General features: G+C 43.6%; 1 protein-coding gene across 1 annotated transcript in view; it reads right to left on the reverse strand.

Annotated features, from left to right (window-relative positions):
- Prkar2b (protein kinase cAMP-dependent type II regulatory subunit beta) overlaps positions 1–14,950 on the reverse strand; it is a 108,886-nt gene extending 93,936 nt beyond the window's left edge. The window contains exon 1 of the mRNA XM_005076238.4: positions 14,491–14,950. Coding sequence (XP_005076295.1) covers positions 14,491–14,782 — 292 coding nt within the window. The 5' untranslated portion in view covers positions 14,783–14,950. The remainder of the gene's footprint in view (positions 1–14,490) is intronic.
- Positions 14,951–19,899: the final 4,949 nt, after the last annotated feature.

The following is a 19,899-nucleotide window of genomic DNA, read 5'->3' on the forward strand; positions in this document are numbered from 1 at the left end:
ACGAATCCCCAGCACTTACATGCACACATTAGGACCAACAAGTCTGAAGGAACTATACAGATGGAAACTTACCAACAAGGCACTCCCCAACTCCCAATCAGACAAATGAAGGAGACAGTTACAAAGTGTTAAACCGACAGAAACATCCAGTAGATTTAAAAGTAGCAAAAGCTGACAACTCTTTGTGTTTGTTTCCCTCCATTCTTATTTATGCCCCATTACTATGAAAGGGGAACCTGGATTTTGGTTAACAACATAAAAATGAAACATTTCACAAAAGAACCATCACAGTAATAGTATTTCTTGGTTAAAGACCAGAAAACAGGGTTCCAATACCATCCATGGTTCTGCTTTTCTTTAGTTAAGACAAAATTAACATGTACCATTTGATGAGCTGTGACAAAACGTCCTAAGTCATGTACACAACATCCCAACGTAGATTTAAGCATTTCCACACTGGACAGTTTCTATGCCTCATAGTCAGTCCCCACCATCCAATGGGAACCTCTATTATAATTTCCACACAACCCATTGCATTTTACCTGTCTGGGAACTTCATTTAAATGTGAGGTTCATTCTTGCTGCTGGTAGCATCAGCAGCTCATTTTTTTCTACTGCTTAATAGTATCCCTTTAATGATAATATCATAATTTATTTATCTATTTTCCTGTTGATGGACATTGAGTTGTTTCCAGTTCAAATAAGACTTCAGCAAATATTCTCACGGGAATATTTGTAAGTCTATACTTTTGTATATATATTCCACATCACAGCCAACACAAGATATTGTCTTATTTAGCCCTTCTAGTACATATGTAATGCTGTCTCCTTACAACTCTGCTCTTCACTTCCCTAATAACTAAAAATACTGAACTCTATTCCATGTGCTGGTAAGCTACTCTAAGGATGTCATTGTTGATATGTCCAAAGTTATTATCTTTGGTTAGAATGTATAATAGGAAAAAACCCCACAGAATGTGTAATAGAAAAAAATTCCAGATGTCATAACAAAAGTGACAAGATATTTAAGAATAAAACCAGTAAAAGATAGAAAAATCCTCCATAAAAAAAGTAGACCAGGCTGGCCTCATACTCACAGATACCCACCTGCATCTGCCTCCCGAGTGCTGGAATAAAGGCGTGTGTAACCATCACCCAGCCATAAAATACTCTTTTTACAAATGGGTTTTTGCTAAAATTCAAACACTAACAAACCTTTTGAATTATTTTCTAATAAATTTTATTTAAATTAGAAACTATGTTATTTACTTATCAATTTCAGTTCCCTCTCCCTCCCATCCTCCCATGCCTTCCACCAACCCCCATCTCATCCCCCATCCACTCCCCGGAGAGGGTGAGGCCTCCCATGAAGAATCATCAAAATCTGTCAAGTCATTTGGGGCAGGGCCTAGGCCTTCCCCTGTGTATCTAGGCTGAGAGAGTGTCCCTCCATAGGGAATGAGCTCCCGAGGTTCATTCCTGCATTAGGGATACATCATGGTTTCACTGCCAGAGGCCCCCATAGACTGCACAGTGCTCCTAGCTGACACACAGTGGTTTGGTCCTAAGTTGGTTCCCCAGTTGTCAGACTGGGGTCCATTAGCTCCCACTTGCTGAGGTCAATTGTTTCTGTGGGTTTCTCCAGCATGGTCTTTGCTCATCACTCCTCCCTCTCTACAACTGGATTCCAGGAGCTCAGCTCAGTGCTAAGCTATGGGTGTCTGCTTCTGCTTCAATCAGCTACTGGTGAAGACTCTAGGATGGCATTTAAGGTAGCCATCATTCTCATTATAGGAGAAGGGCATTTAAGGTAGTCTCTCTACTATTGCTTAGATTGTTAGTTGGGGTCATCCTTGTGGATCTCTGGACATTTCCCTAGTGCCAGATTTCTCTTTAAACATATAATGGCTCCCTCTATTAAGGTATCTCTTTTCTTGCTCTCCTCTATTCATCCCCCAACTCAATCTTCCTGCTCCCTCATATCTCCCCTTCTCTCTCCTAACTCCATCTCCCCTCCCCCATGCTCCCAATTTGTTCAGGAGCTCTTGTCCCTTTCCCCTTCTCTGGGGGATCATGTATGTCTCTCCTAGGGTTCTCCTTGTTTCCGAACTTCTCTGGAGGTGTGGATTGTAGTCTGGTAATCCTTTGCTCTATGTCTAAAATCCATATATGAGTGTGTTAAGAGAAGCTTTTTCTTTGAGAGTAGCCTTCCCGCCAGCCTGGTTCTAGAGCCCCATCAGTCCCAAATAAACACACAGGAGGCTATATTAATTATGAAGCTGTTGGCCTTGCTTGTCTCTTACTGGCTAGCTCTGCTTTAAGTAATTACCCCATAATTGTTAATCTAAGTATGTCTCTTACCGGAGAATAGTTCCGGGCTCCTACCCCATGGCGTTACATGTTGACTCTCTTGTGTTTCCCCTTCCCAGAATCCTCCTGGACTCCTAGTCCCACCCATCTAGATTCCTATTGGCTCAACAGTACTTTATTGACAAATGTACAGGACTTCCCCCATCATGAGTGAGTACATACCATGTTGGTCTTTTTGTGACTGGGTTACCTCACTCAGGATGGTTTCTTCTAGTTCCATCCATTTGCCTGCAAATTTCAAGATTCCATTGTTTTTTCCCACTGAGTACTCCATTGTGTAAGTGTAACACATTTTCTCTATCCACTCTTCAATTGAGGGACATCTAGGTTGCTTCCAGGTTCTGGCTATTACAAATAATGCTGCTATGAACATAGTTGAACAGATATCCTTGTTGTATGAATGTACATCCTTTGGGTATAGGTATATGCCTAAGAGTGGAATTGCTGGATCTTGGGGTAGATTGATTCCCATTTTCCAAAGAAACCTCCATACTAATTTCCAAAGTGGTTAGATAAGTTTGCACTCCCACCAGCAGTGGAGGAGTGTTCCCCTTTCTCTACATCCTCTCCAGCATAGACTGTCCTTGATGTTTTTGATTTTAGCCATTCTGACAGGAGCAAGATGTTATCTCAGAGTTGTTTTGATTTGCATTTCTCTGATGGCTAAAGATGTTGAGCAGTTTCTTATGTGTCTCTTGGCCATTTTAGATTCCTCTATTGAGAATTCTCTGTTTAGTTCTGTACCCCACTTTTTAATAGGATTATTTGGTGTTTTTGTAACTAGTTTCTTGAGGACTTTGTATATTTTCTTGGTGAATATCTTTTCCCAGTCTGTGGGCTGCCTTTTTGTCTTGTTGACTGTGTCCTTTGCCTTACAGAAGCTTCTCAGTTTCATGAGGTCCCATTTATTAATTGTCAATCTCTGTCTGTGCTTCTGGTGTTATGATCAGGAAGCTGTCTCCTGTGCCAATTCATTCAAGGGTTATCTCCCACTTTCTCTTCTAAGAGGCTCAGTGTGGCTGGATATTTTTTTAAAAGAATTATAAAGCAACTACTGCAAAATTGATAAAAACTGAAAGTCCTAATATTTCCTAGTGTAACCTTTTGTTAAGACAGTCAATTTAGAAATCAAAGACCTGGGGCTGGAGAGATGGTTCAACCACTGACAACAAAAATATAAAAATCAGCCGGGTGGTGGTGGCGCACGCCTTTAATCCCAGCACTCGGGAGGCAGAGGCAGGCGGATCTCTGTGAGCTCGAGGCTGGGCTGGACGCATAGCCTCCAAAACAATACAGAGAAATCCTGTCTCGTAAAAATCAAATGTCTGTGAACAACTGGGTCTGTAAGCTAAGACCCAGAAGGACCATTCATATCCTAACACATACTAAGGTATTGGCAATTTACACTTGAGTAAGTATAGAATTATGGGTTCTGGTAATAAACCACGAAGTAAAGCTAACTTGGAGAGGTATAAATCTGTCCTGCAATGAGCTTACTTTTATAAATACCACAACAGGAAGAAATGGTGGCAAGCTGCCAATGTAGCTCAATTAATTTGTATTTCAGGCATTCATTCCTGTTTTTCCTATGAGCTCCCATCTCATTTAAGTAAAGCAGCATTCCTTCAGTAGTCTTCCTATCCACTCTGTCCTAAATTGTTTCAAAATGACTTATTAAAGCTTAAGTAAAAACATAAGCTTGGGGATTTATAAACAAACACAAACAGGCTTAATAATTAACCCTGTTTCTCAAAGGAGAAGGCGGTATAAAGGTATAAAAAGTATAAAACAGGCCGGGCAGTGGTGGCGCATGCCTTTAATCCCAGCACTTGGGAGGCAGAGGCAGGCAGATCTCTCTGAGTTCAAGACCAACCTGGTTTACAGGAGCTAGTTCCAGGTCAGCCTCCAAAGCCACAGAGAAACTCTGTCTCGAAAAACCAAAAATAAATAAATAAAATAAAATAAGATAAAAAAGTATAAAACAGGTATAAAGGTATAAAAAGTATAAAAGCTATAAAAACGACGTTTAACTCGTGGTTTTCTCACCATTCTTTTGTGTTGGGGGGATAAGGTAGGAACAAAAATGTTCCCTCAATTGTAGCCCTGAATGTGAAACCTTTTCAGGAAAGTCATGACTGGGTGCCTGTGTTCTCTGAAGTTTGTCGAACAACCAAAGGTCAGGTTTAAAGATAAAATAGCCTTGTATTTAATATAATGAAATCTGAATCTATGAGACTGAACTGAAAAAAGACTAAAGCCTTTGTATTTCACGCAGTTACCTTTACATGCTCTGATGTAAGCAACACTAGCAGACTAGCATCGGGGACATCACTTATATGCATCATTCAGGCTTCCTCTCTTTACATTTACTAGTTTTAATGAACAAACAACGGACCGTCTACAGCGGGCAAAGTGCAACACACAGAGGAAACCTGGTAGGAACAGCGTTTGCCTGCACTTCCTGCTGTTTGCAGTCTGCAAAGCTCCCTGTGACCAAGGGTAGGCAACACCATCAGTATCAATAGAGAACTTGAAATGACGACATGAAGTGGGAAGCAGGCTCAGTGTATGGAGAGAGAAGCAGGCTCAGGACATGGAGAGGGAAACAGGCTCAGGATAGGATGTTATTTCTGAGATCTTCTAGGAAACTGCATTTATTTTAAAGTTTTGTCTTTCTTCCACTACTGACCAGCATTCTTACAACTCGGTGATCCCTAATTAAACATAAATAATACGATTCTCTTTTCTTGCCCACAAAGGCAGTGCTCTACAACTTAGGTCAGAGTTCAAGATACACCTAGGAATACAGATTTACAAGAGAGGCTCTTTAGGTAAAGTTATTTATGTCTTTATTGTAAGACAAAATTTCTCTCTATAATCCACCAAACTTCTGTGCTAGTGCACACATACATTGAGCGCCATGGTCTCTGTGGGTCCTTTGTGGCCTAGACACCTAAATCTGGACACCAGAGTGGATCACAGTTACCAGCTAACAAAGTCCCCAGCTGCAGCATTTAATTAGTCCTCAAAGTGTAGTTTCTGCACTGTGAAGCAGTATAAAAATCAACCCTTTAAAAGTTTAAAAGGCAAAAGCAAAGGGGAAAATGAAAGCATGTTTACAAACACTTCCTTCCCTCTGAATCATATACCATGGGACACTTCCTCACACACACAGTAAATTAATATATTGGTACACCTATAAAAATGTATAAATACACATTGGGAGTACACACTCACATACAACAGAATATTTCCATGTATTTCTAAACATCATAGTTCCAAAATATTCTACTGATGCACATGAAGAGATGGGCAGGAGAGATGAAATAATCAGGTTGTACACCAGGAGATCACTGCACGGCCGGGCTGCATGTTTTCCAGGGCAGAGTCGGCAGCTCGCTTCTGGGTTGTTCACTGTGATCTCAGTGAGAGCTGAAAATGGCTCCCAGGTACCACCTAGCACCACCTGGTTAGGTTAGCGCCACAGCCGCCAGCTCCAAACCCTGACTGCACCACTTACTCTGAGGACGACGACGAAGCAACAAGTCTCTAGCAGCCCTTGTTTAACAAGGGGTTGTAAGGGGCCCTAGATGTTCAGAGCAACTATTAACAAGTAAAAAGACACCATTTAACATCAGCCCTCTACAACAGTGGGAATGAAATGGCTGAGTCATATTTTAAATTAACTTGACCTTTTGAAAGGTGCTTTCGGGATCTACTAGCGTTTAACTAACAGAAAGCTTTTTTTCCCTGAAAGAAAAATCCCTCAATATCGCTCCCATGAACTGCTCCATCTTGGAACAGCTGATGTAAACTAAACAATGTCAGACCCAAACCAAACAGATACAGGAATAACTCTACACAGCCTATCTTCTTGGCTTCACTTTCAAGAGGAATGTGTGTTTACATTTTGATCTTTTGTCTTTTTTTAAATTAAATGTTTTGAAACAGCAGCAACTGGAATGACTTTTTTAAAAGTTTTCAAACATATTAAGCCACACATGGTAGAACCTACTGCTAGACCATTCATAAATGCTGCACCAACTGTGTTTATAGATGATTTTTCATGTTATTTTTGGCTTTGACTTTAAATTTTATTTTCCTGAATTAATTAACTTATTATTTGAGATCCCTCTGTAGATCAGGCTAGCCTCAAACTCATAGCTGACTTTTTAAAGCTTTTTTGTTTTCATTTAAACCTTGGCCTGAAATTTTTAGCTTTAGTTATTTCTAAAAATTACATAATGAGCAGTCTAAGTGATTTGGAAATTCTGAGAGAAAAATTTGATCTCATAAAGTAATTATAATAATAATCACATCACAATGAGGGCTCCCTGTGGCAATATGGACAGGACTGCAAAAGGCCGGAACGTGATAAAACCCAGCAAAATCACTGCACTCTGGGTTTCTCCTCACTGTCTCTCAGGGTTATTTTATTTATTTATTTCTTATAAATTTTTGTTACAGTGAAAAGCAGTCAGAGCAAACCCCTAGAAATTCTAAAAAAAAAAAAAAGTACTTTTCTTTAGTTCAGGCTTTTAAAATGTACCTTGCAACCTAAAGGAGGGGGAAAAGAACTCATAACAAAGGAGGTAATATAAACAACACATAAACTGACATACAAACAAAGCCAAACTTACAAGCCTGGGCCAACTGTACTCAGATAGGGACTTCTGCCTCTCAACTGCTTCATCTAAATAACTCTCTGAACAATCTCTCACAGAGGGTTAATCCACATATCCAGAGTGAACTTGAAAGAAATTACTGGAGGGAGAGAGGGGGTTTTCTTAGCCTCTGTAGGCAGTGCACAAGCTCAGCTCTCTGCTTCCCACACCGGCTTGTCCCTTCAACAGGTGCTTCCTTCTGGCGTTCTGGAAACCTGACAGAGACTCTGCAGCCCATCACTTCAAACCCCGTGCTTAGCCCCTCCTCTCCACACTCTGAAATGTCCCATCCATCTCCAGGCTCCACCGGGGGCTTCTCTAACGCCACTTCTGCTGATAAATGGCCCGCTTAGGGCATCGTGAGTAAGCTTCTAATAGACAGACAGATCCAGTGCTTTTCTGATGGTACTTGAGAGACTGAAAAGGAAACACTTTTTTTCTTTAAACACAGCTATAAACAAAATCTTGACAGCTGGAAATTTACTGGAATCCATGGAGTGAGATTTGTAACAATAAATAACCGTGCAGCATTCACTCCTCTCTCTGGCACCTGGACACAGCATGTGCAGCCTCAGTGGAAAGCTTGTAACTGTCTTATGTGAAGCCTCAATGGAAAGCTTGTAACTGTCTTACAGAGAACACTTGCTTTTAGTTCAGGCAGGTCGGCAAGCGCCCCACGCCCCCACCATCCTTTAGAGCCTCAGTTTCCCACATGCCCCGCTGACGTTCCTCTTTCTTTCCCCCTCTCAACCCGCCCCAGCTTGTTGCTCTCCCTTGTCTCCCTTCTGCAAAGAGTTATTGGTGGGTAACACGAGCAAGGACACTCCTTCAAGGTCATTGACGTTTCAATTTCAACCCCTAATACTTGCACCTGAAGAGAACCTGGTTTTTAACCATTCTACTCTGAACATCACAAATCTCGTGTGATACTACTACCTGGCTACACTCATAAGTAACACCTTCAATATTTTTAGTGATTGGCATGAATGCTATAATCCATTTCAGGATTTAAAGTTATCACAGCCCAAGACCACACAGTATGATTAACTACAAAAACCTCTTACCTGCAGTTGTGAGCTGAAAGCTGACAACTTTTATGACTGTGGGATGTAGTTTCACATTACATCCCAAAGGGAGCCACAGCACCCCAAATGTTCTACTTGGGCTTTCTAAAAAGTTTAAGACGAGACTGGCTTCCTAACAGAACAGTGATAATGTTACTCTTTAATAAAACTTTGTAACTCTACAGGAGTTTACCAGCTAAGTCTTTTAACACGTAATCAGTGCTTGCTCTATATACACTGTTTACCGACCTCACAAATACAAACTCATTTACCCTTGTAACAACCACAGGAACTCTGCATACCACAGGGAAAGCACTGCAAGTGCTTCTCCATGAATGCCTGAACTTAAAGTTACTACCAAAATATAACTTTTACAAATGTTTCCAAACCAACTAAATATATTTGAAAAATCCGAAGTATATTAAGAGGCTCTTTTAGAGGACCTGTGTTCAGTTTCCAGCATCCACATGGTGGCTCATAACAATCTGCAAGTCCAGTTCCAGGGCATCCTGTACCTTTTGACCTCTGATGGAAGCACACACACACACACACACACACACACACACACACACACACACACACTATGCACATACGTAGATGTGAGAAAAACACTCTTATACTTAAAATAGAAATAAATCTAATATAATTTTTTAAAAGGCACTTATAACTTTTGTCTGCTGTACGAAACAACTGGAAAGCCAAAAATGCGTGTCTTTTGCTGTCGGCAATGCATTATTAGCAAGAGCTGCTACTGGTGCACTGCCCGTGTCTTCTGATGGCCCTGTGGAGCTGCAGACAGCAGGAGAGTAAACACAGTGTGCAGGCCTATGGTCCAGTGCTTGGGAGGCAGAGATGAGCTGCGCTCAAGGCCAGCCTGACTGACACAGGAGTTCAGAGTAGCCAAGGCCAGCCTAACCGTCGGCCCACACAGGGATTCTTTAAAGAGATCATGAACTCAACAGGTTAAAGAAAGAGTCAACCGGGAATATTTCTGCACATTCTTGGGAAGCCAGCGGACTGCCCTGTCCTGAGTTTGCCATCTAGCTTAAGGGAAGTCACAGGAACAGTTTCAGACAGGCTTCCACTTTTAAGCAAGTTACAAGGTCCTCACATGTTTCAGAACACTTGCTCAAAACTACATGAGGGAATTCCTACAGACACACTGATACTCCTTTTCTTCCCTTTAATCATTTCTTCTTGCGATAAATGACCTCGTTTCCTGAAGCCACACCATGATGGCAAGGCTCTGCCTCTCACTACTAAACGAGTTGATACTGAGAGTCAGGGAGAGGGGTGTAGTGCCCCCAGTAACCTCATCAGGCTCCAGTGAAGGGTCTACCCAAGGCTCCCACAAATGGTCCTGGTTAAATGGGTTATAAAATAAAACCACAAGTCACACGTGCGGGAAAGTCTCTATGTGATGGCTATGGGAGACAGACATCAGCAGTGGGCAGAGTAATTAGAATGTATTATGCATAGATATGAAATTAATTTTAAAAGATCTCACAGTATCTCCTATATTCCATTCTGTTTTAAGTTGTGAAAATCCAAAGTGACAGCCATGACTTCAATCCTAGCACTCGAGAGTCAGAGGCAGGAGGATCTCTCTGAGTTCGAGGCCAACCTGGTCTACAGAGTGAGTTCCAGGACAGGCTCCAAAGCTATATAGAGAAACCCTGTCTTGAACCCTGCACCCCTCCCCCCCCCAATCAAAGTGAGATGAGGTTTTCTGGCAAAGACTTCACAGGTTTAAGAGGATCCATCGCTACTGGGGTGGGGGAGGGAGGGATCTTTGATATTCTTGCAGTACATTTTCAGCTTGTGTATCTATTTATAATTTTGGTTCCTTTTCCCTTGCAGCCTAGAAGATGGGTTCTATACATTGCTTAAGTTTCATCCCACTTGTCTGCTTTTGTAATCTGTTCTTTTGTAATCTGTTCTTTGCCCCTTGTCAATCCATCAGGGTAATCTGAACTATATTTATTTTTAACCACTTGAGAAATTCTGAGCAACACAGGATCTAACAATGATGACTGTCTAATTACCACTCATTCTACTTCAAATTAATAGTGAGTGATTCAACGATTTGGCCTATCCATCAGTAAGTGCCTGCTTCAGGGGACCACCTGGCATAGAAGACAAATGTGTCACGATGAGGCAGGCAGAGTGGATATGCATTCTGTACACTCTAGCTTCTTTCTAGCATCTGGAAGTTTCCCCAGAGAGTCACCATAAGCTACTAACATTCTACCACCTATCTTTGCCTGAAAGCCAGGATCAGGTTGATAACCAGCCCCCCAAAGTCATCATGTGAACAAGTAAGATAGACAGGACCTCTATCAACAAATGAGAGACTCCATGGGGAAGGCAAGTAGGAAGTAGGGGCCATCTTTACACATCCGGCACTATCTATGACGGCGTCACTGCAGTAATGGATTAGACCACTTCCCCAATAACTACAGGCACCTGGCTTTCTAACTAAACCACACAATACAGGAGGTCAAGATCATAGACTTGGTCTTTAAAAGAATCTAACAGGTACAAGTTTCGTGGTCAAAAACTTGACTTTTAACCTCAAGCTATTACAATACCATCACTTATACACAAATGATCTCTGAGAGAAGTCAAGAGCCAACAAGGTAAACCAATTACCAGTACTGGAAAAAAACCTGGGATACCCAACCTGTGAGTCAACCCACGGAACAAATTTCATTTAAGAATTTCCTGATGATCTGGGCCTCAAGGTCAAACAGATGTAAAAAACCCAGGTCTGCTATTTTTAGTTCTGCATATGACCTTGAACAAATTAATTTTCCAAAGTTTTAAAAAGGGGCTAGCACAAGGTATCTCTCCATAAGGAACGGGCTCAAAAAAGCCAGTTCTCGTACTAGGGATAAACACTGGTTCCCCTGCCTGTGGCCCCACAAACTGCTCAAGCCCCCCAACAGACACCATGTTTAGGGGCCCTAGTTCGGTCCTATGCAGTTTCCCCAGCTGTCAGTCTGGAGTCTGTGAGCTCCCACTTGCTCAGGTCAGCTGTTTCTGTGGGTTTCCCCAGCCTGGTCTTGACCCCTTTGCTTATATTATCACTCCTCTCTCTCTAGGACAGCCTAGATACATTGGGGGGAGGGGACTTGGTCCTGCCTCAAGTGATCCAGTGATGTAGTAGACTTTGTTGATTCCTCATGGGTGGTCTCACTCTCTTTGAGGGGTGGATGGGGGATGAGGTGGGGAGAAGGTGAGGGGAGCAGGAGGGCAGGAGGGCAGGAGGACAGGAGGGAGGGAACTGGGACTGCTATGTAAAATAAGACTGTTTTAAGAATAAAAATAAATAAATTTAAGAATGATTAAAAAAGAATAAAAAATAATAAAGAAAAAAATTAGGGGGGGCTAGGACAGGTCAAGTTGGCCCCAGCCCCTTCTGGAGATGACCTGGTAACAAGAGAGCGGGGTGAGGGTAGACCACTTGGAGATGGTAGACCACCTGAGCCAGCTCTGGTTGTGCAGCACACTAACTATAAAACACAGAATACGTGACAGCCTCATTAGTGTCATGGAGCTGGATGAATGAAGGCATTTACAGAGAACCTAGCACACCAAAAACGTGAGCAAATGGCTGCCCTTTCTCTAATCATTAATGAGAAGAAGGGCTACCTTACCATCATGATCATCGTGATCCACCAACCAGTGTTTTCAAAATGTGGTCAGGGCACTGTAGGTACCAGAAAACCTGAGGTGTTTGTTGACCAAAAAGAAAAAAAAACTATATCCCACCTATTCATAAAAGTTCTCTAAGAAGGTACTAGATGATGCTATCTCCTCAATCAAACTTCAAGCTGCGTGTGAAGTGTAGACTTCACTGGTCCTGTACCCCGTGCTATGCCCCACAGACTGTTGTCATCCACACTTACTCTCTCCTGTGCCAGGAGAATGGTGGGTGTCTTCAGGATTCTCCTGGATGCAGGCATACCTTAATAGGGCTGTAGGTTTTTGGTCAATTTCCCATGTGTTCTTTGCCACAAATGGTTCTATCTTGAAGTAAGTGTGTGTGTGTGTGTGTGTGTGTGTGTGTATGTGTCTGTGTGTGTGTGTGTCTGTGTGTGTGTGTGTGTTCGTGCCTGTGTATGACTATATATATTTTCCCCTTTGACCAGGTTTGGGCAAATTAGGGCCTTGTATAAATTCAGGCTCCAGAGAGTGCACTTGGTTAAATAGGTATTTGGGGAAAAAAATGATTCAGATGATAAGATGCCCACAAAGTCTGAAAGGGCCATTCACAAAAAAAGTCTGTCAAGCATTCTGTGGCCTATAATTGTTTTTAACTGCTTACACAATTTACTTCTATGGGGATGAGAGTGTTGCTTAGAAAAATAGAAAAAGAACTGCGCCAACAGAGGTTACACTAATGCCAAACACATACCTGCGGACAATGATCAAATTGTGCATGGCTGGAGCCAAAAGTTCTAAAGCCCCCGGAGGTAGAGGTGGGAATAGACGGTGTGACTGCTTAAGTATTTGCTACAGACGACCTTGAGTAATTGTTAAAATGACTCGACGAACACAGAGCTTCATAAACATAAATACCCTGCTGCTCACAGATGCTTCTTTGTTCCAATGTACAGGACACGCACTCTCACAAGGAGAAATTAAGTCAATGCAAAGTGCTTCGAGAGAATTAAACAAAGGGGGTTTCGCTGTGTTAACACCACGGTCTAAAGAGCGTTTACCAAGTCCCCCATCTCCTGTGCCCGCCGTCCCCATCTCCTGTGCCCGTCCAGCCCCATCTCCTGTGCCCGCCGTCCAGTCCCCATCTCCTGTGCCCGCCGTCCAGTCCCCATCTCCTGTGCCCGCCGTCCAGTCCCCATCTCCTGTGCCCGTCCAGCCCCATCTCCTGTGCCCGTCCAGCCCCATCTTCTGTGCCCGCTGTCCCCCATCTCCTGTGCCCGCCGTCCAGTCCCCATCTCCTTTGTGAATGGCTTGTCTCCCTGTGCGTCCCCGTGTCGCAGATACACAGGACTGCACAAGGGCGTGTGCGCGCCAGTGATAGATGCCACTGCCCTTTCTATGCTATCTACATGGGCTTTTCCTTCTCATTTACATAAAACGTTGTCTGGTTCTCCTTCCTAGAAGGACAAGCATTTGATTTGGCATGGGAACAACTGAGACTATGATTGACATATCCTCAAAAGCACCAAATGTCCCAAATTAATATTTTAAATAGTAATCTTCCCTTTCGCGTTTACAGAGCACTAATGTCCACGGTTTCACATTTTAGACCAGCTAAAAGATGTATTACTCTTGTAACCCATCCAACATGTAATTAATTCTACAAGGAAGTAAAAATCTTCCTAGGAAGGGACACAAGGAAATGAAATGAGCAGCACTTTAAATGTTTTCATCGTATGAAATGCATTGTGGACACACGAATCACCAGCACTATAAATAAATAAACGTTGCAGGCGTGCTTGCCTTACACACAAAGAAAACACTTGTACATTTGCACGCCATGGCATTTGAGCCTGGGCTCCTGAAAAATACAAGTGACTGTAAACGTGTGTGTGTGTGTCTGGTGTGTCAGGGAGAGGCTGGTAAGCATAAGGGGTGGAGCTTGCCAAAAGCAGTTATTTAAGAAAATCCCTTTCTCTCTCATTCATTCTTTCTAGCCTCAGTGTCTGGTAAGGTCCTTACAGTTACTCACTGGCTTTTCATTCTAAAGACAGCTGACATGCTCTTACAGCTTCCTATGGTGTTATTTTTTTCCCCACACACTTAAAAAAAAACATTCGATATATGTTTTGAATTTTTTAAAGAAAGAAAATCATTGGCCTATTTCCTCACTTCAAAGACCCCCATATATATCTGGCTAAATATCAGCCTTTGTTATGCGTCCAAAAATAACTCTACCGCATGGTATTGGAAAATAATAAATTATTCGTATTCCACGGATGTCACAGCGATTGTCATTAATTTGTTTTACCTCAGTGAGTCGATTTACCACTCTCCTCTTACTGAGTCCTACACGCTTGCCTTTTTCTCTCCGAACACCCCATTAACAAATGTAAGGGCTCCAAGGAGGACACCAAGCGCCCTTCACGCACAATGGTACTCTCCAAGCCTGAGACCTCTCCGGGCACGGGAAAGTTAACGCTCCGGCCTGATGCCCACCCGAATGCGCCGAGGAAGAGAGGAGACGGAGGGGCTGCGGGAGCGCGACCCCTCGATTCTCCACCTCCAGAGGAAGGGAAGAGAGCGGAGTGGGAAGGTGGGCGAGTGGGAGACCGAAACGGGTGCCGGGTGTGGGTGGGCGGGATGGGAAGGTAGAGAGTTCGGGGAGGTGGGGAGCCCAGCGGGGGGCTGGCGGGCGGCGAGGGCGCGAGGGGGCCGGTCCTCACCGTTGAACGCGCCTGCTTCCGCGGCCTCCTCCTCCTCCTCCTCCTCCGCGCCGTTCTCGGAGTCGGAGCGCATGGGCTCCTCGGCGAAGTTGACACCCTTGCTGGGGGCGCCGCCCCCGAAGGTCCTGCTCTCATGGCCCAGGCGCGCGGCGCCCCTGCGCTCGCTCTCCTGCTGCAGGCGCGTGAAGTGCTGCAGCGCGAACTCCAGCAGGTCGGCGGGCTGGTGCCTCAGCACCTCCACCGTGAAGCCCTGCAGCAGCTCCGTAAGCCCCGCGGGGATCTCGATGCTCATCCTGCCCCTGCACGCCCGGGCGCCTGGGCGCCGCCCTCCGCCCCTGTCCGCGGTCCGGTCTCGGGCTGCGCGGCCCCGAGCGAGCGCCCCCGGCGCTACCGGCTGCGAAGGCGGCGCACTGGGCCCCCGGCGCGGCTGCTCGGTGTGGCGGCGGCGGCGGCGGCGGAGCGAGCACAGCCCGGGAGGGTTGGCAGCATCTCCGGCTCCTCCCGCTCCCTCTCCCGCCGCCACTGCGCCGCCCCGCGCCCGGCGCCCCGCCCCCGCCCGCGCGCCCACGTGATCCCCGGAAACCATGGCAACCCCGCGGGCGGGTTCGGTGCCACTTAGCAAGTGGCCTCTGGGTGGAGGCAGCGGGAGCCTAGGGCGTGGGGCCGAGAGCTCCCACAGCAAACCCTCTCAGAGTTGGTGTCGCCCCATTTGTCCTGAAACTTCAGCCTCCACTTTGGCGGTGGCCTTTTCTCTTCCTAGAATTCAACAGCAAGAGGAATGTGCGTGATGTCTTTTGTTAAAGACACACAGCTGTGCTGGTTCTCTGTGGGATAAAAGAAATGCGGCCCCTTATTTGTTACAACATCCTCTTGCTGTCACCACCTTTCAGCCACCTGTCTGTGATGGTCAGCGGTACAAATGTTCTGCCATGGCAGGCTTGGTGCGTTTCCTACGGGCTGCTGAGACAACAAAGGCAGCATTTATTTATTTATTATTAATTTAGTTTTTACTAAATTAATTTTTACATTATTACATTCCAATCCCACTCCCCCCTCCCTCCTCCCCTCCCATTCCCCCCCCCCCAACACATCCCATCTGCTCCTCAGAGAGGGTAAGGCCTCCCATAGGAAGTCTACTAAGTCTGTCCCATCATCTAGTTGAGGCAGGACCAAGGCACCTCTCCACCCCCCACACCCCTGTGTCTAGGCTGAGCAAGGCCTCTCTCCATATAGAATGGGCTCCACTAAGTCAGTTTGTGCATTAGAGTTAGGTCTTGGACCCACTGCCAGTGGTCTCATGGGTTGTCTCAGCCGCACCATTGTCACCTATAGTAAGGGAGTCTAGTTCAGTCTTACGCAGATTCCCCACTTGTTAGACCTGAGTCACTGATCTCTCACTAGCTCGGGTCAGCTGATTCTGTGGGTTTCCCCATCATGGTCTTGACTCCTTTGTTCATAATATCAATCCTCCCTCACTTTGATTGTACTCCAAGAGCTTGGCCCATTGGTTAGTTGTGGATTTCTGCATCTGCTTCCATCTGTTTATAGAAGAGGGTTCTAGCTTCTCTGGGGTTGTGGATTGTAGGCTGGGTATTTTTTGTTTTGTGTCTGGTATCCACTTATGAGAGAGTACATACTATATTTGTCTTTCTGGTTTTGGATTACCTCACTCAGAATGTTTTATTTTCTAGTTCTGTCCATTTGCCTGCAAATTTTAGGATGTCATTGTTTCTTAGCAGTGAATAGTACTCCACTGTATAAATGTACCACATTTTCTTTATCCATTCTTCAGTTGAGGGGCATCTAGGTTGTTTCCAGGTTCTGGCTATTACAAATAATGTTGCTATGAACATAGGTAAGCAAATGTCCTTGTGGTGTGAGTGTGTATCCTTTGGGTATATGCCCAAGAGTGGTATTGCTGGGTTGTGAGGTAGGTTGATCCCTAGTTTTCTGAGAAACCACCATACTGATTTCCACAGTGGCTGTATAAGTTTGCACTCCCACCAGCAATGGAGGAGTGCTATCCTTATTCCACATCCTCTCCAGCATAGACTGTCTTTGGTGTTTTTGACCTTAGCCATTCTGATCAGTGTAAGATAGAGTCTCAGAGTGGTTTTGATTTGCATTTCCCTGATAACTAAGGATGTTGAGCATTTCCTTAAGTGTCTTTCTGCCATTTGAGATTGTTCTACTGAGAATTATCTGTTTAGATCTGTATCCCATTTTTAATTGGATTATTTGGTAGTTTGATGTCTAGTTTCTTGAGTCCTTTGTATATTTTGGAGATCAGCTCTTTGTCATATGTGAGGTTGAAGTTTTTTTCCCATTCTTTAGGGAGCCATTTAGTCTTGTTGACTGTGTCCTTTGTCTTACAGAAGATTCTCAGTTTTAGGAGGTCCCATTTATTAATTGTTGTTCTCAGTGTCTGTGCTACTGGTGTTCTATTTCAGAAGTGGTCTCCTGTGCCTGTGCATTCAAATGTATTTCCCAGTTTCTTTTCTATGAGGTTTAGTGTGGCTAGATTTATATTGAGGTCTTTGATCCATTTGGACTTAAGTTTTGTGGATGGCAATAGATATGGATCTATTTGCATTCTTCTATATGTTGACAGTTATACCAGCACCATTTGTTGAACATGTTTACTTTTTTCCAGTTTATGTTTTTAGCTTTTTTGTCAAAATTAGTTGCTCATAGGTGTGTGGGTTGATATCTGGGTCTTTGATTCGATTCTATTGGTCTACCTGTCTGTAGAAGCATGATTATGTTTTATAGATCAGTAATCGAAGATGCATGTCTGTCATATTTCTTCAGTTATGATGTTTACATTAGTTATGAATACCATTGCTCAGATGCAGCAGAAAATACAAGCTATACAAGTTAAAACAAGATGGAATTCTGTTTCTCTACCTTGTAACGCAGGCTGTTGAAGGCCTCTGTGGTACTCAATGGTGATTGGTAATCCACACTCCTTCACATTCATTGCTCTGTAATTCTGCGTTTATGGCTGCTCCACCTCCAGTCATTCCGTCCAAGTCAGCTAAGAGAAAAGTGGGAAAGAGACTCCCCTCCCCACAACACACACACCTCATATTGGCCACACAAATTGCGTTTCCAGAAAGTGAAAGTTATGGTACCCACAGGCCCACGCGCTCTTCTCCAGTGTAACTTTGCCATTCCTAAACCAGCTAGAGGTGGGTGGAATTGTGACTGCTTCAGCCAGTGCTGCATATATAAGTCACGCTAGCCTTGTGAAACATACATGACCAAAGTTCTGATCCACAGAGTCAGTGAACATAAAAAAGAGAAGGTTGATTAGCCTTCAAATTTTGGGGCAGTTTGTTGCACAACAATAGCAATTAAATGTTACAATGGGAAAATCTAGGGGATGCAAATACTTAGAGATGAAGGAAACCCAAGCCTGGGAACAACTATTAGTCTCTGCCGTGATGTTTAATACTTTCCCCAAGGACAGAAGAAAGAAGCACTCTTCTTGCAAGCATTAGCAAGAGCTGTATTTTAAAGTATCATCCTCCAACGTGTTCCCCACTTCATAGATTTCTTATGTGAGTCACAGGGGACGGCTCTCTCTCATCAGTCACAATGCCAGGAGCTCTCATTTCCTTAGGACTGTACAAGTAACTTGGGCATGAAATTAGTAATTGGTTTAGATGGCCTGTTGGGCTCTCATCCTGGGAGATTTCCAAGAGTATAATATTAAGAGCAGATATGTTTAAACTATCTTTGCAATCATTGCTGTTAGTTTTTGTTTGCATCAATTCTTAAGTCAATAACCTTGACCAGAAAAAGAAAGGCTACATCCCCATGTTCCTGTTATGTTATGCTAGAACTGTTCTCAGAACAAATTTTCATTTCTCAAATCATGTTCTGGCCTTTATTCACCACCACATAACCTTGATACAATATGTGATGGTTTCCTTTGCTTTCAGTTTCAAGATACTTTCTCTTGAGCTGTTGAGTGCAGTGACAGTGTCTTAGAGGGACTATTCATCTTGAATTCAGTGCTATTGATTCTTGGGCTGTTCATTTCTCAGAATCAGACTACAAGCAGTTGCAAAAGAACTTGAAGTGCTCAGCATTGAAACTCAAGAAGAATGACACCAAATTTATTTCCACATGCAAAATCTGGTCTGAGATATCAAATTGCTTTAACACAACTGCTAAAACAAGACAGAATCAAGAACAAATGCATAGTCTGGACGTGCTTTACAATGCAGAGTAGTAACTATGGTTAATCAATCACTTAGCATTTCCTATCATTAATTAGGGTGTGTCTTGATCAAATCATTCTGGTACAAGAAACAAATATGCACTCATATAAAAAGGAAGAAAGACAGAAATGAAAGATGAGCAGTTGGAGGCAGATAGGAACCATGCTTGCCGTGGACTTGGCTTTATACACCTTCAGAATTTCATCAGTGACTGTGGTTTGTTTTCATCTACTAAGATTCTCAAGAAACCACTTCCAACTAGATGGTCTTGTGGATTACCTTGACTGAGGTAGTCTATAAGTACAGCCACTGGCACATAGGACAAGGATTGACAGTGTACATACTTGGCAAGGTCGAAGTGCTGGTATTAGAAGTGGCATAGGCAACTCATAACATGTTTGCCAAAGATGCTGACCTTGTAACCTGTAAACCTCAGAGTCTGGACTAACCTAAGTAAGGTGTTGAATCTCTAGATGTGGTTGTGCAGGGTGATGTCTAGAAAACTAGAAGTTTACAAATCCTAGAAGAGCTTGGTTGCCTTTTGGGCCTCTGCTAAAATACTGGTGCTGCCAGCCGCTCCCAGACTCTCAGATTCAAGAGCTGGGCCTTGGGAATTTATACGTGGCTTGCATTCCTAGATCCTTCATATGTTGGGGTCCAAGAATCCCAATTTGTGGACTACTACACTATATTCTCTGTGCAAGTGCTTATACTCATGTTGAAAGACATCTCTCAGAAGTGAGTTTTTGCTTAGCACCAAAGCATAAGATGTTGTTAGATTCAAGCAGACTAGATGCCAACATGCTGTAATTCTATCCTTCAATGGGCCCTGCAAAGTTAAGGTGACTTTTAAAAGCATCCAGTATGTTCTTAAATATATTTTACAGGATGTGGTTTTTCCTTTTGAAAAACAGATTGGGCACACATTTATCTATGCTTTAAAAATCCCACCAAAATAATCAATAGTTAAAGGGACTGGGGGATCTCATAAGCAGAAAATAAGAGAATCCCAATAAAATTAAAATAATTACTCTTAATTTACTTAGTCTTGTTTGTTTGTTTGTTTTTTGTTTTTGAGACAGGGTTTCTCTGTGGCTTTGGAGGCTGTTCTGGCACTTGCTCTTGTAGACCAGGCTGGCCTCGAACTCACAGAGATCCGCCTGCCTCTGCCTCCCGAGTG

This window comes from Mesocricetus auratus, unplaced genomic scaffold, assembly GCF_017639785.1.
Source record: "Mesocricetus auratus isolate SY011 unplaced genomic scaffold, BCM_Maur_2.0 Super-Scaffold_15014, whole genome shotgun sequence".
In the NCBI taxonomy this organism is placed as follows: domain Eukaryota; kingdom Metazoa; phylum Chordata; class Mammalia; order Rodentia; family Cricetidae; genus Mesocricetus; species Mesocricetus auratus.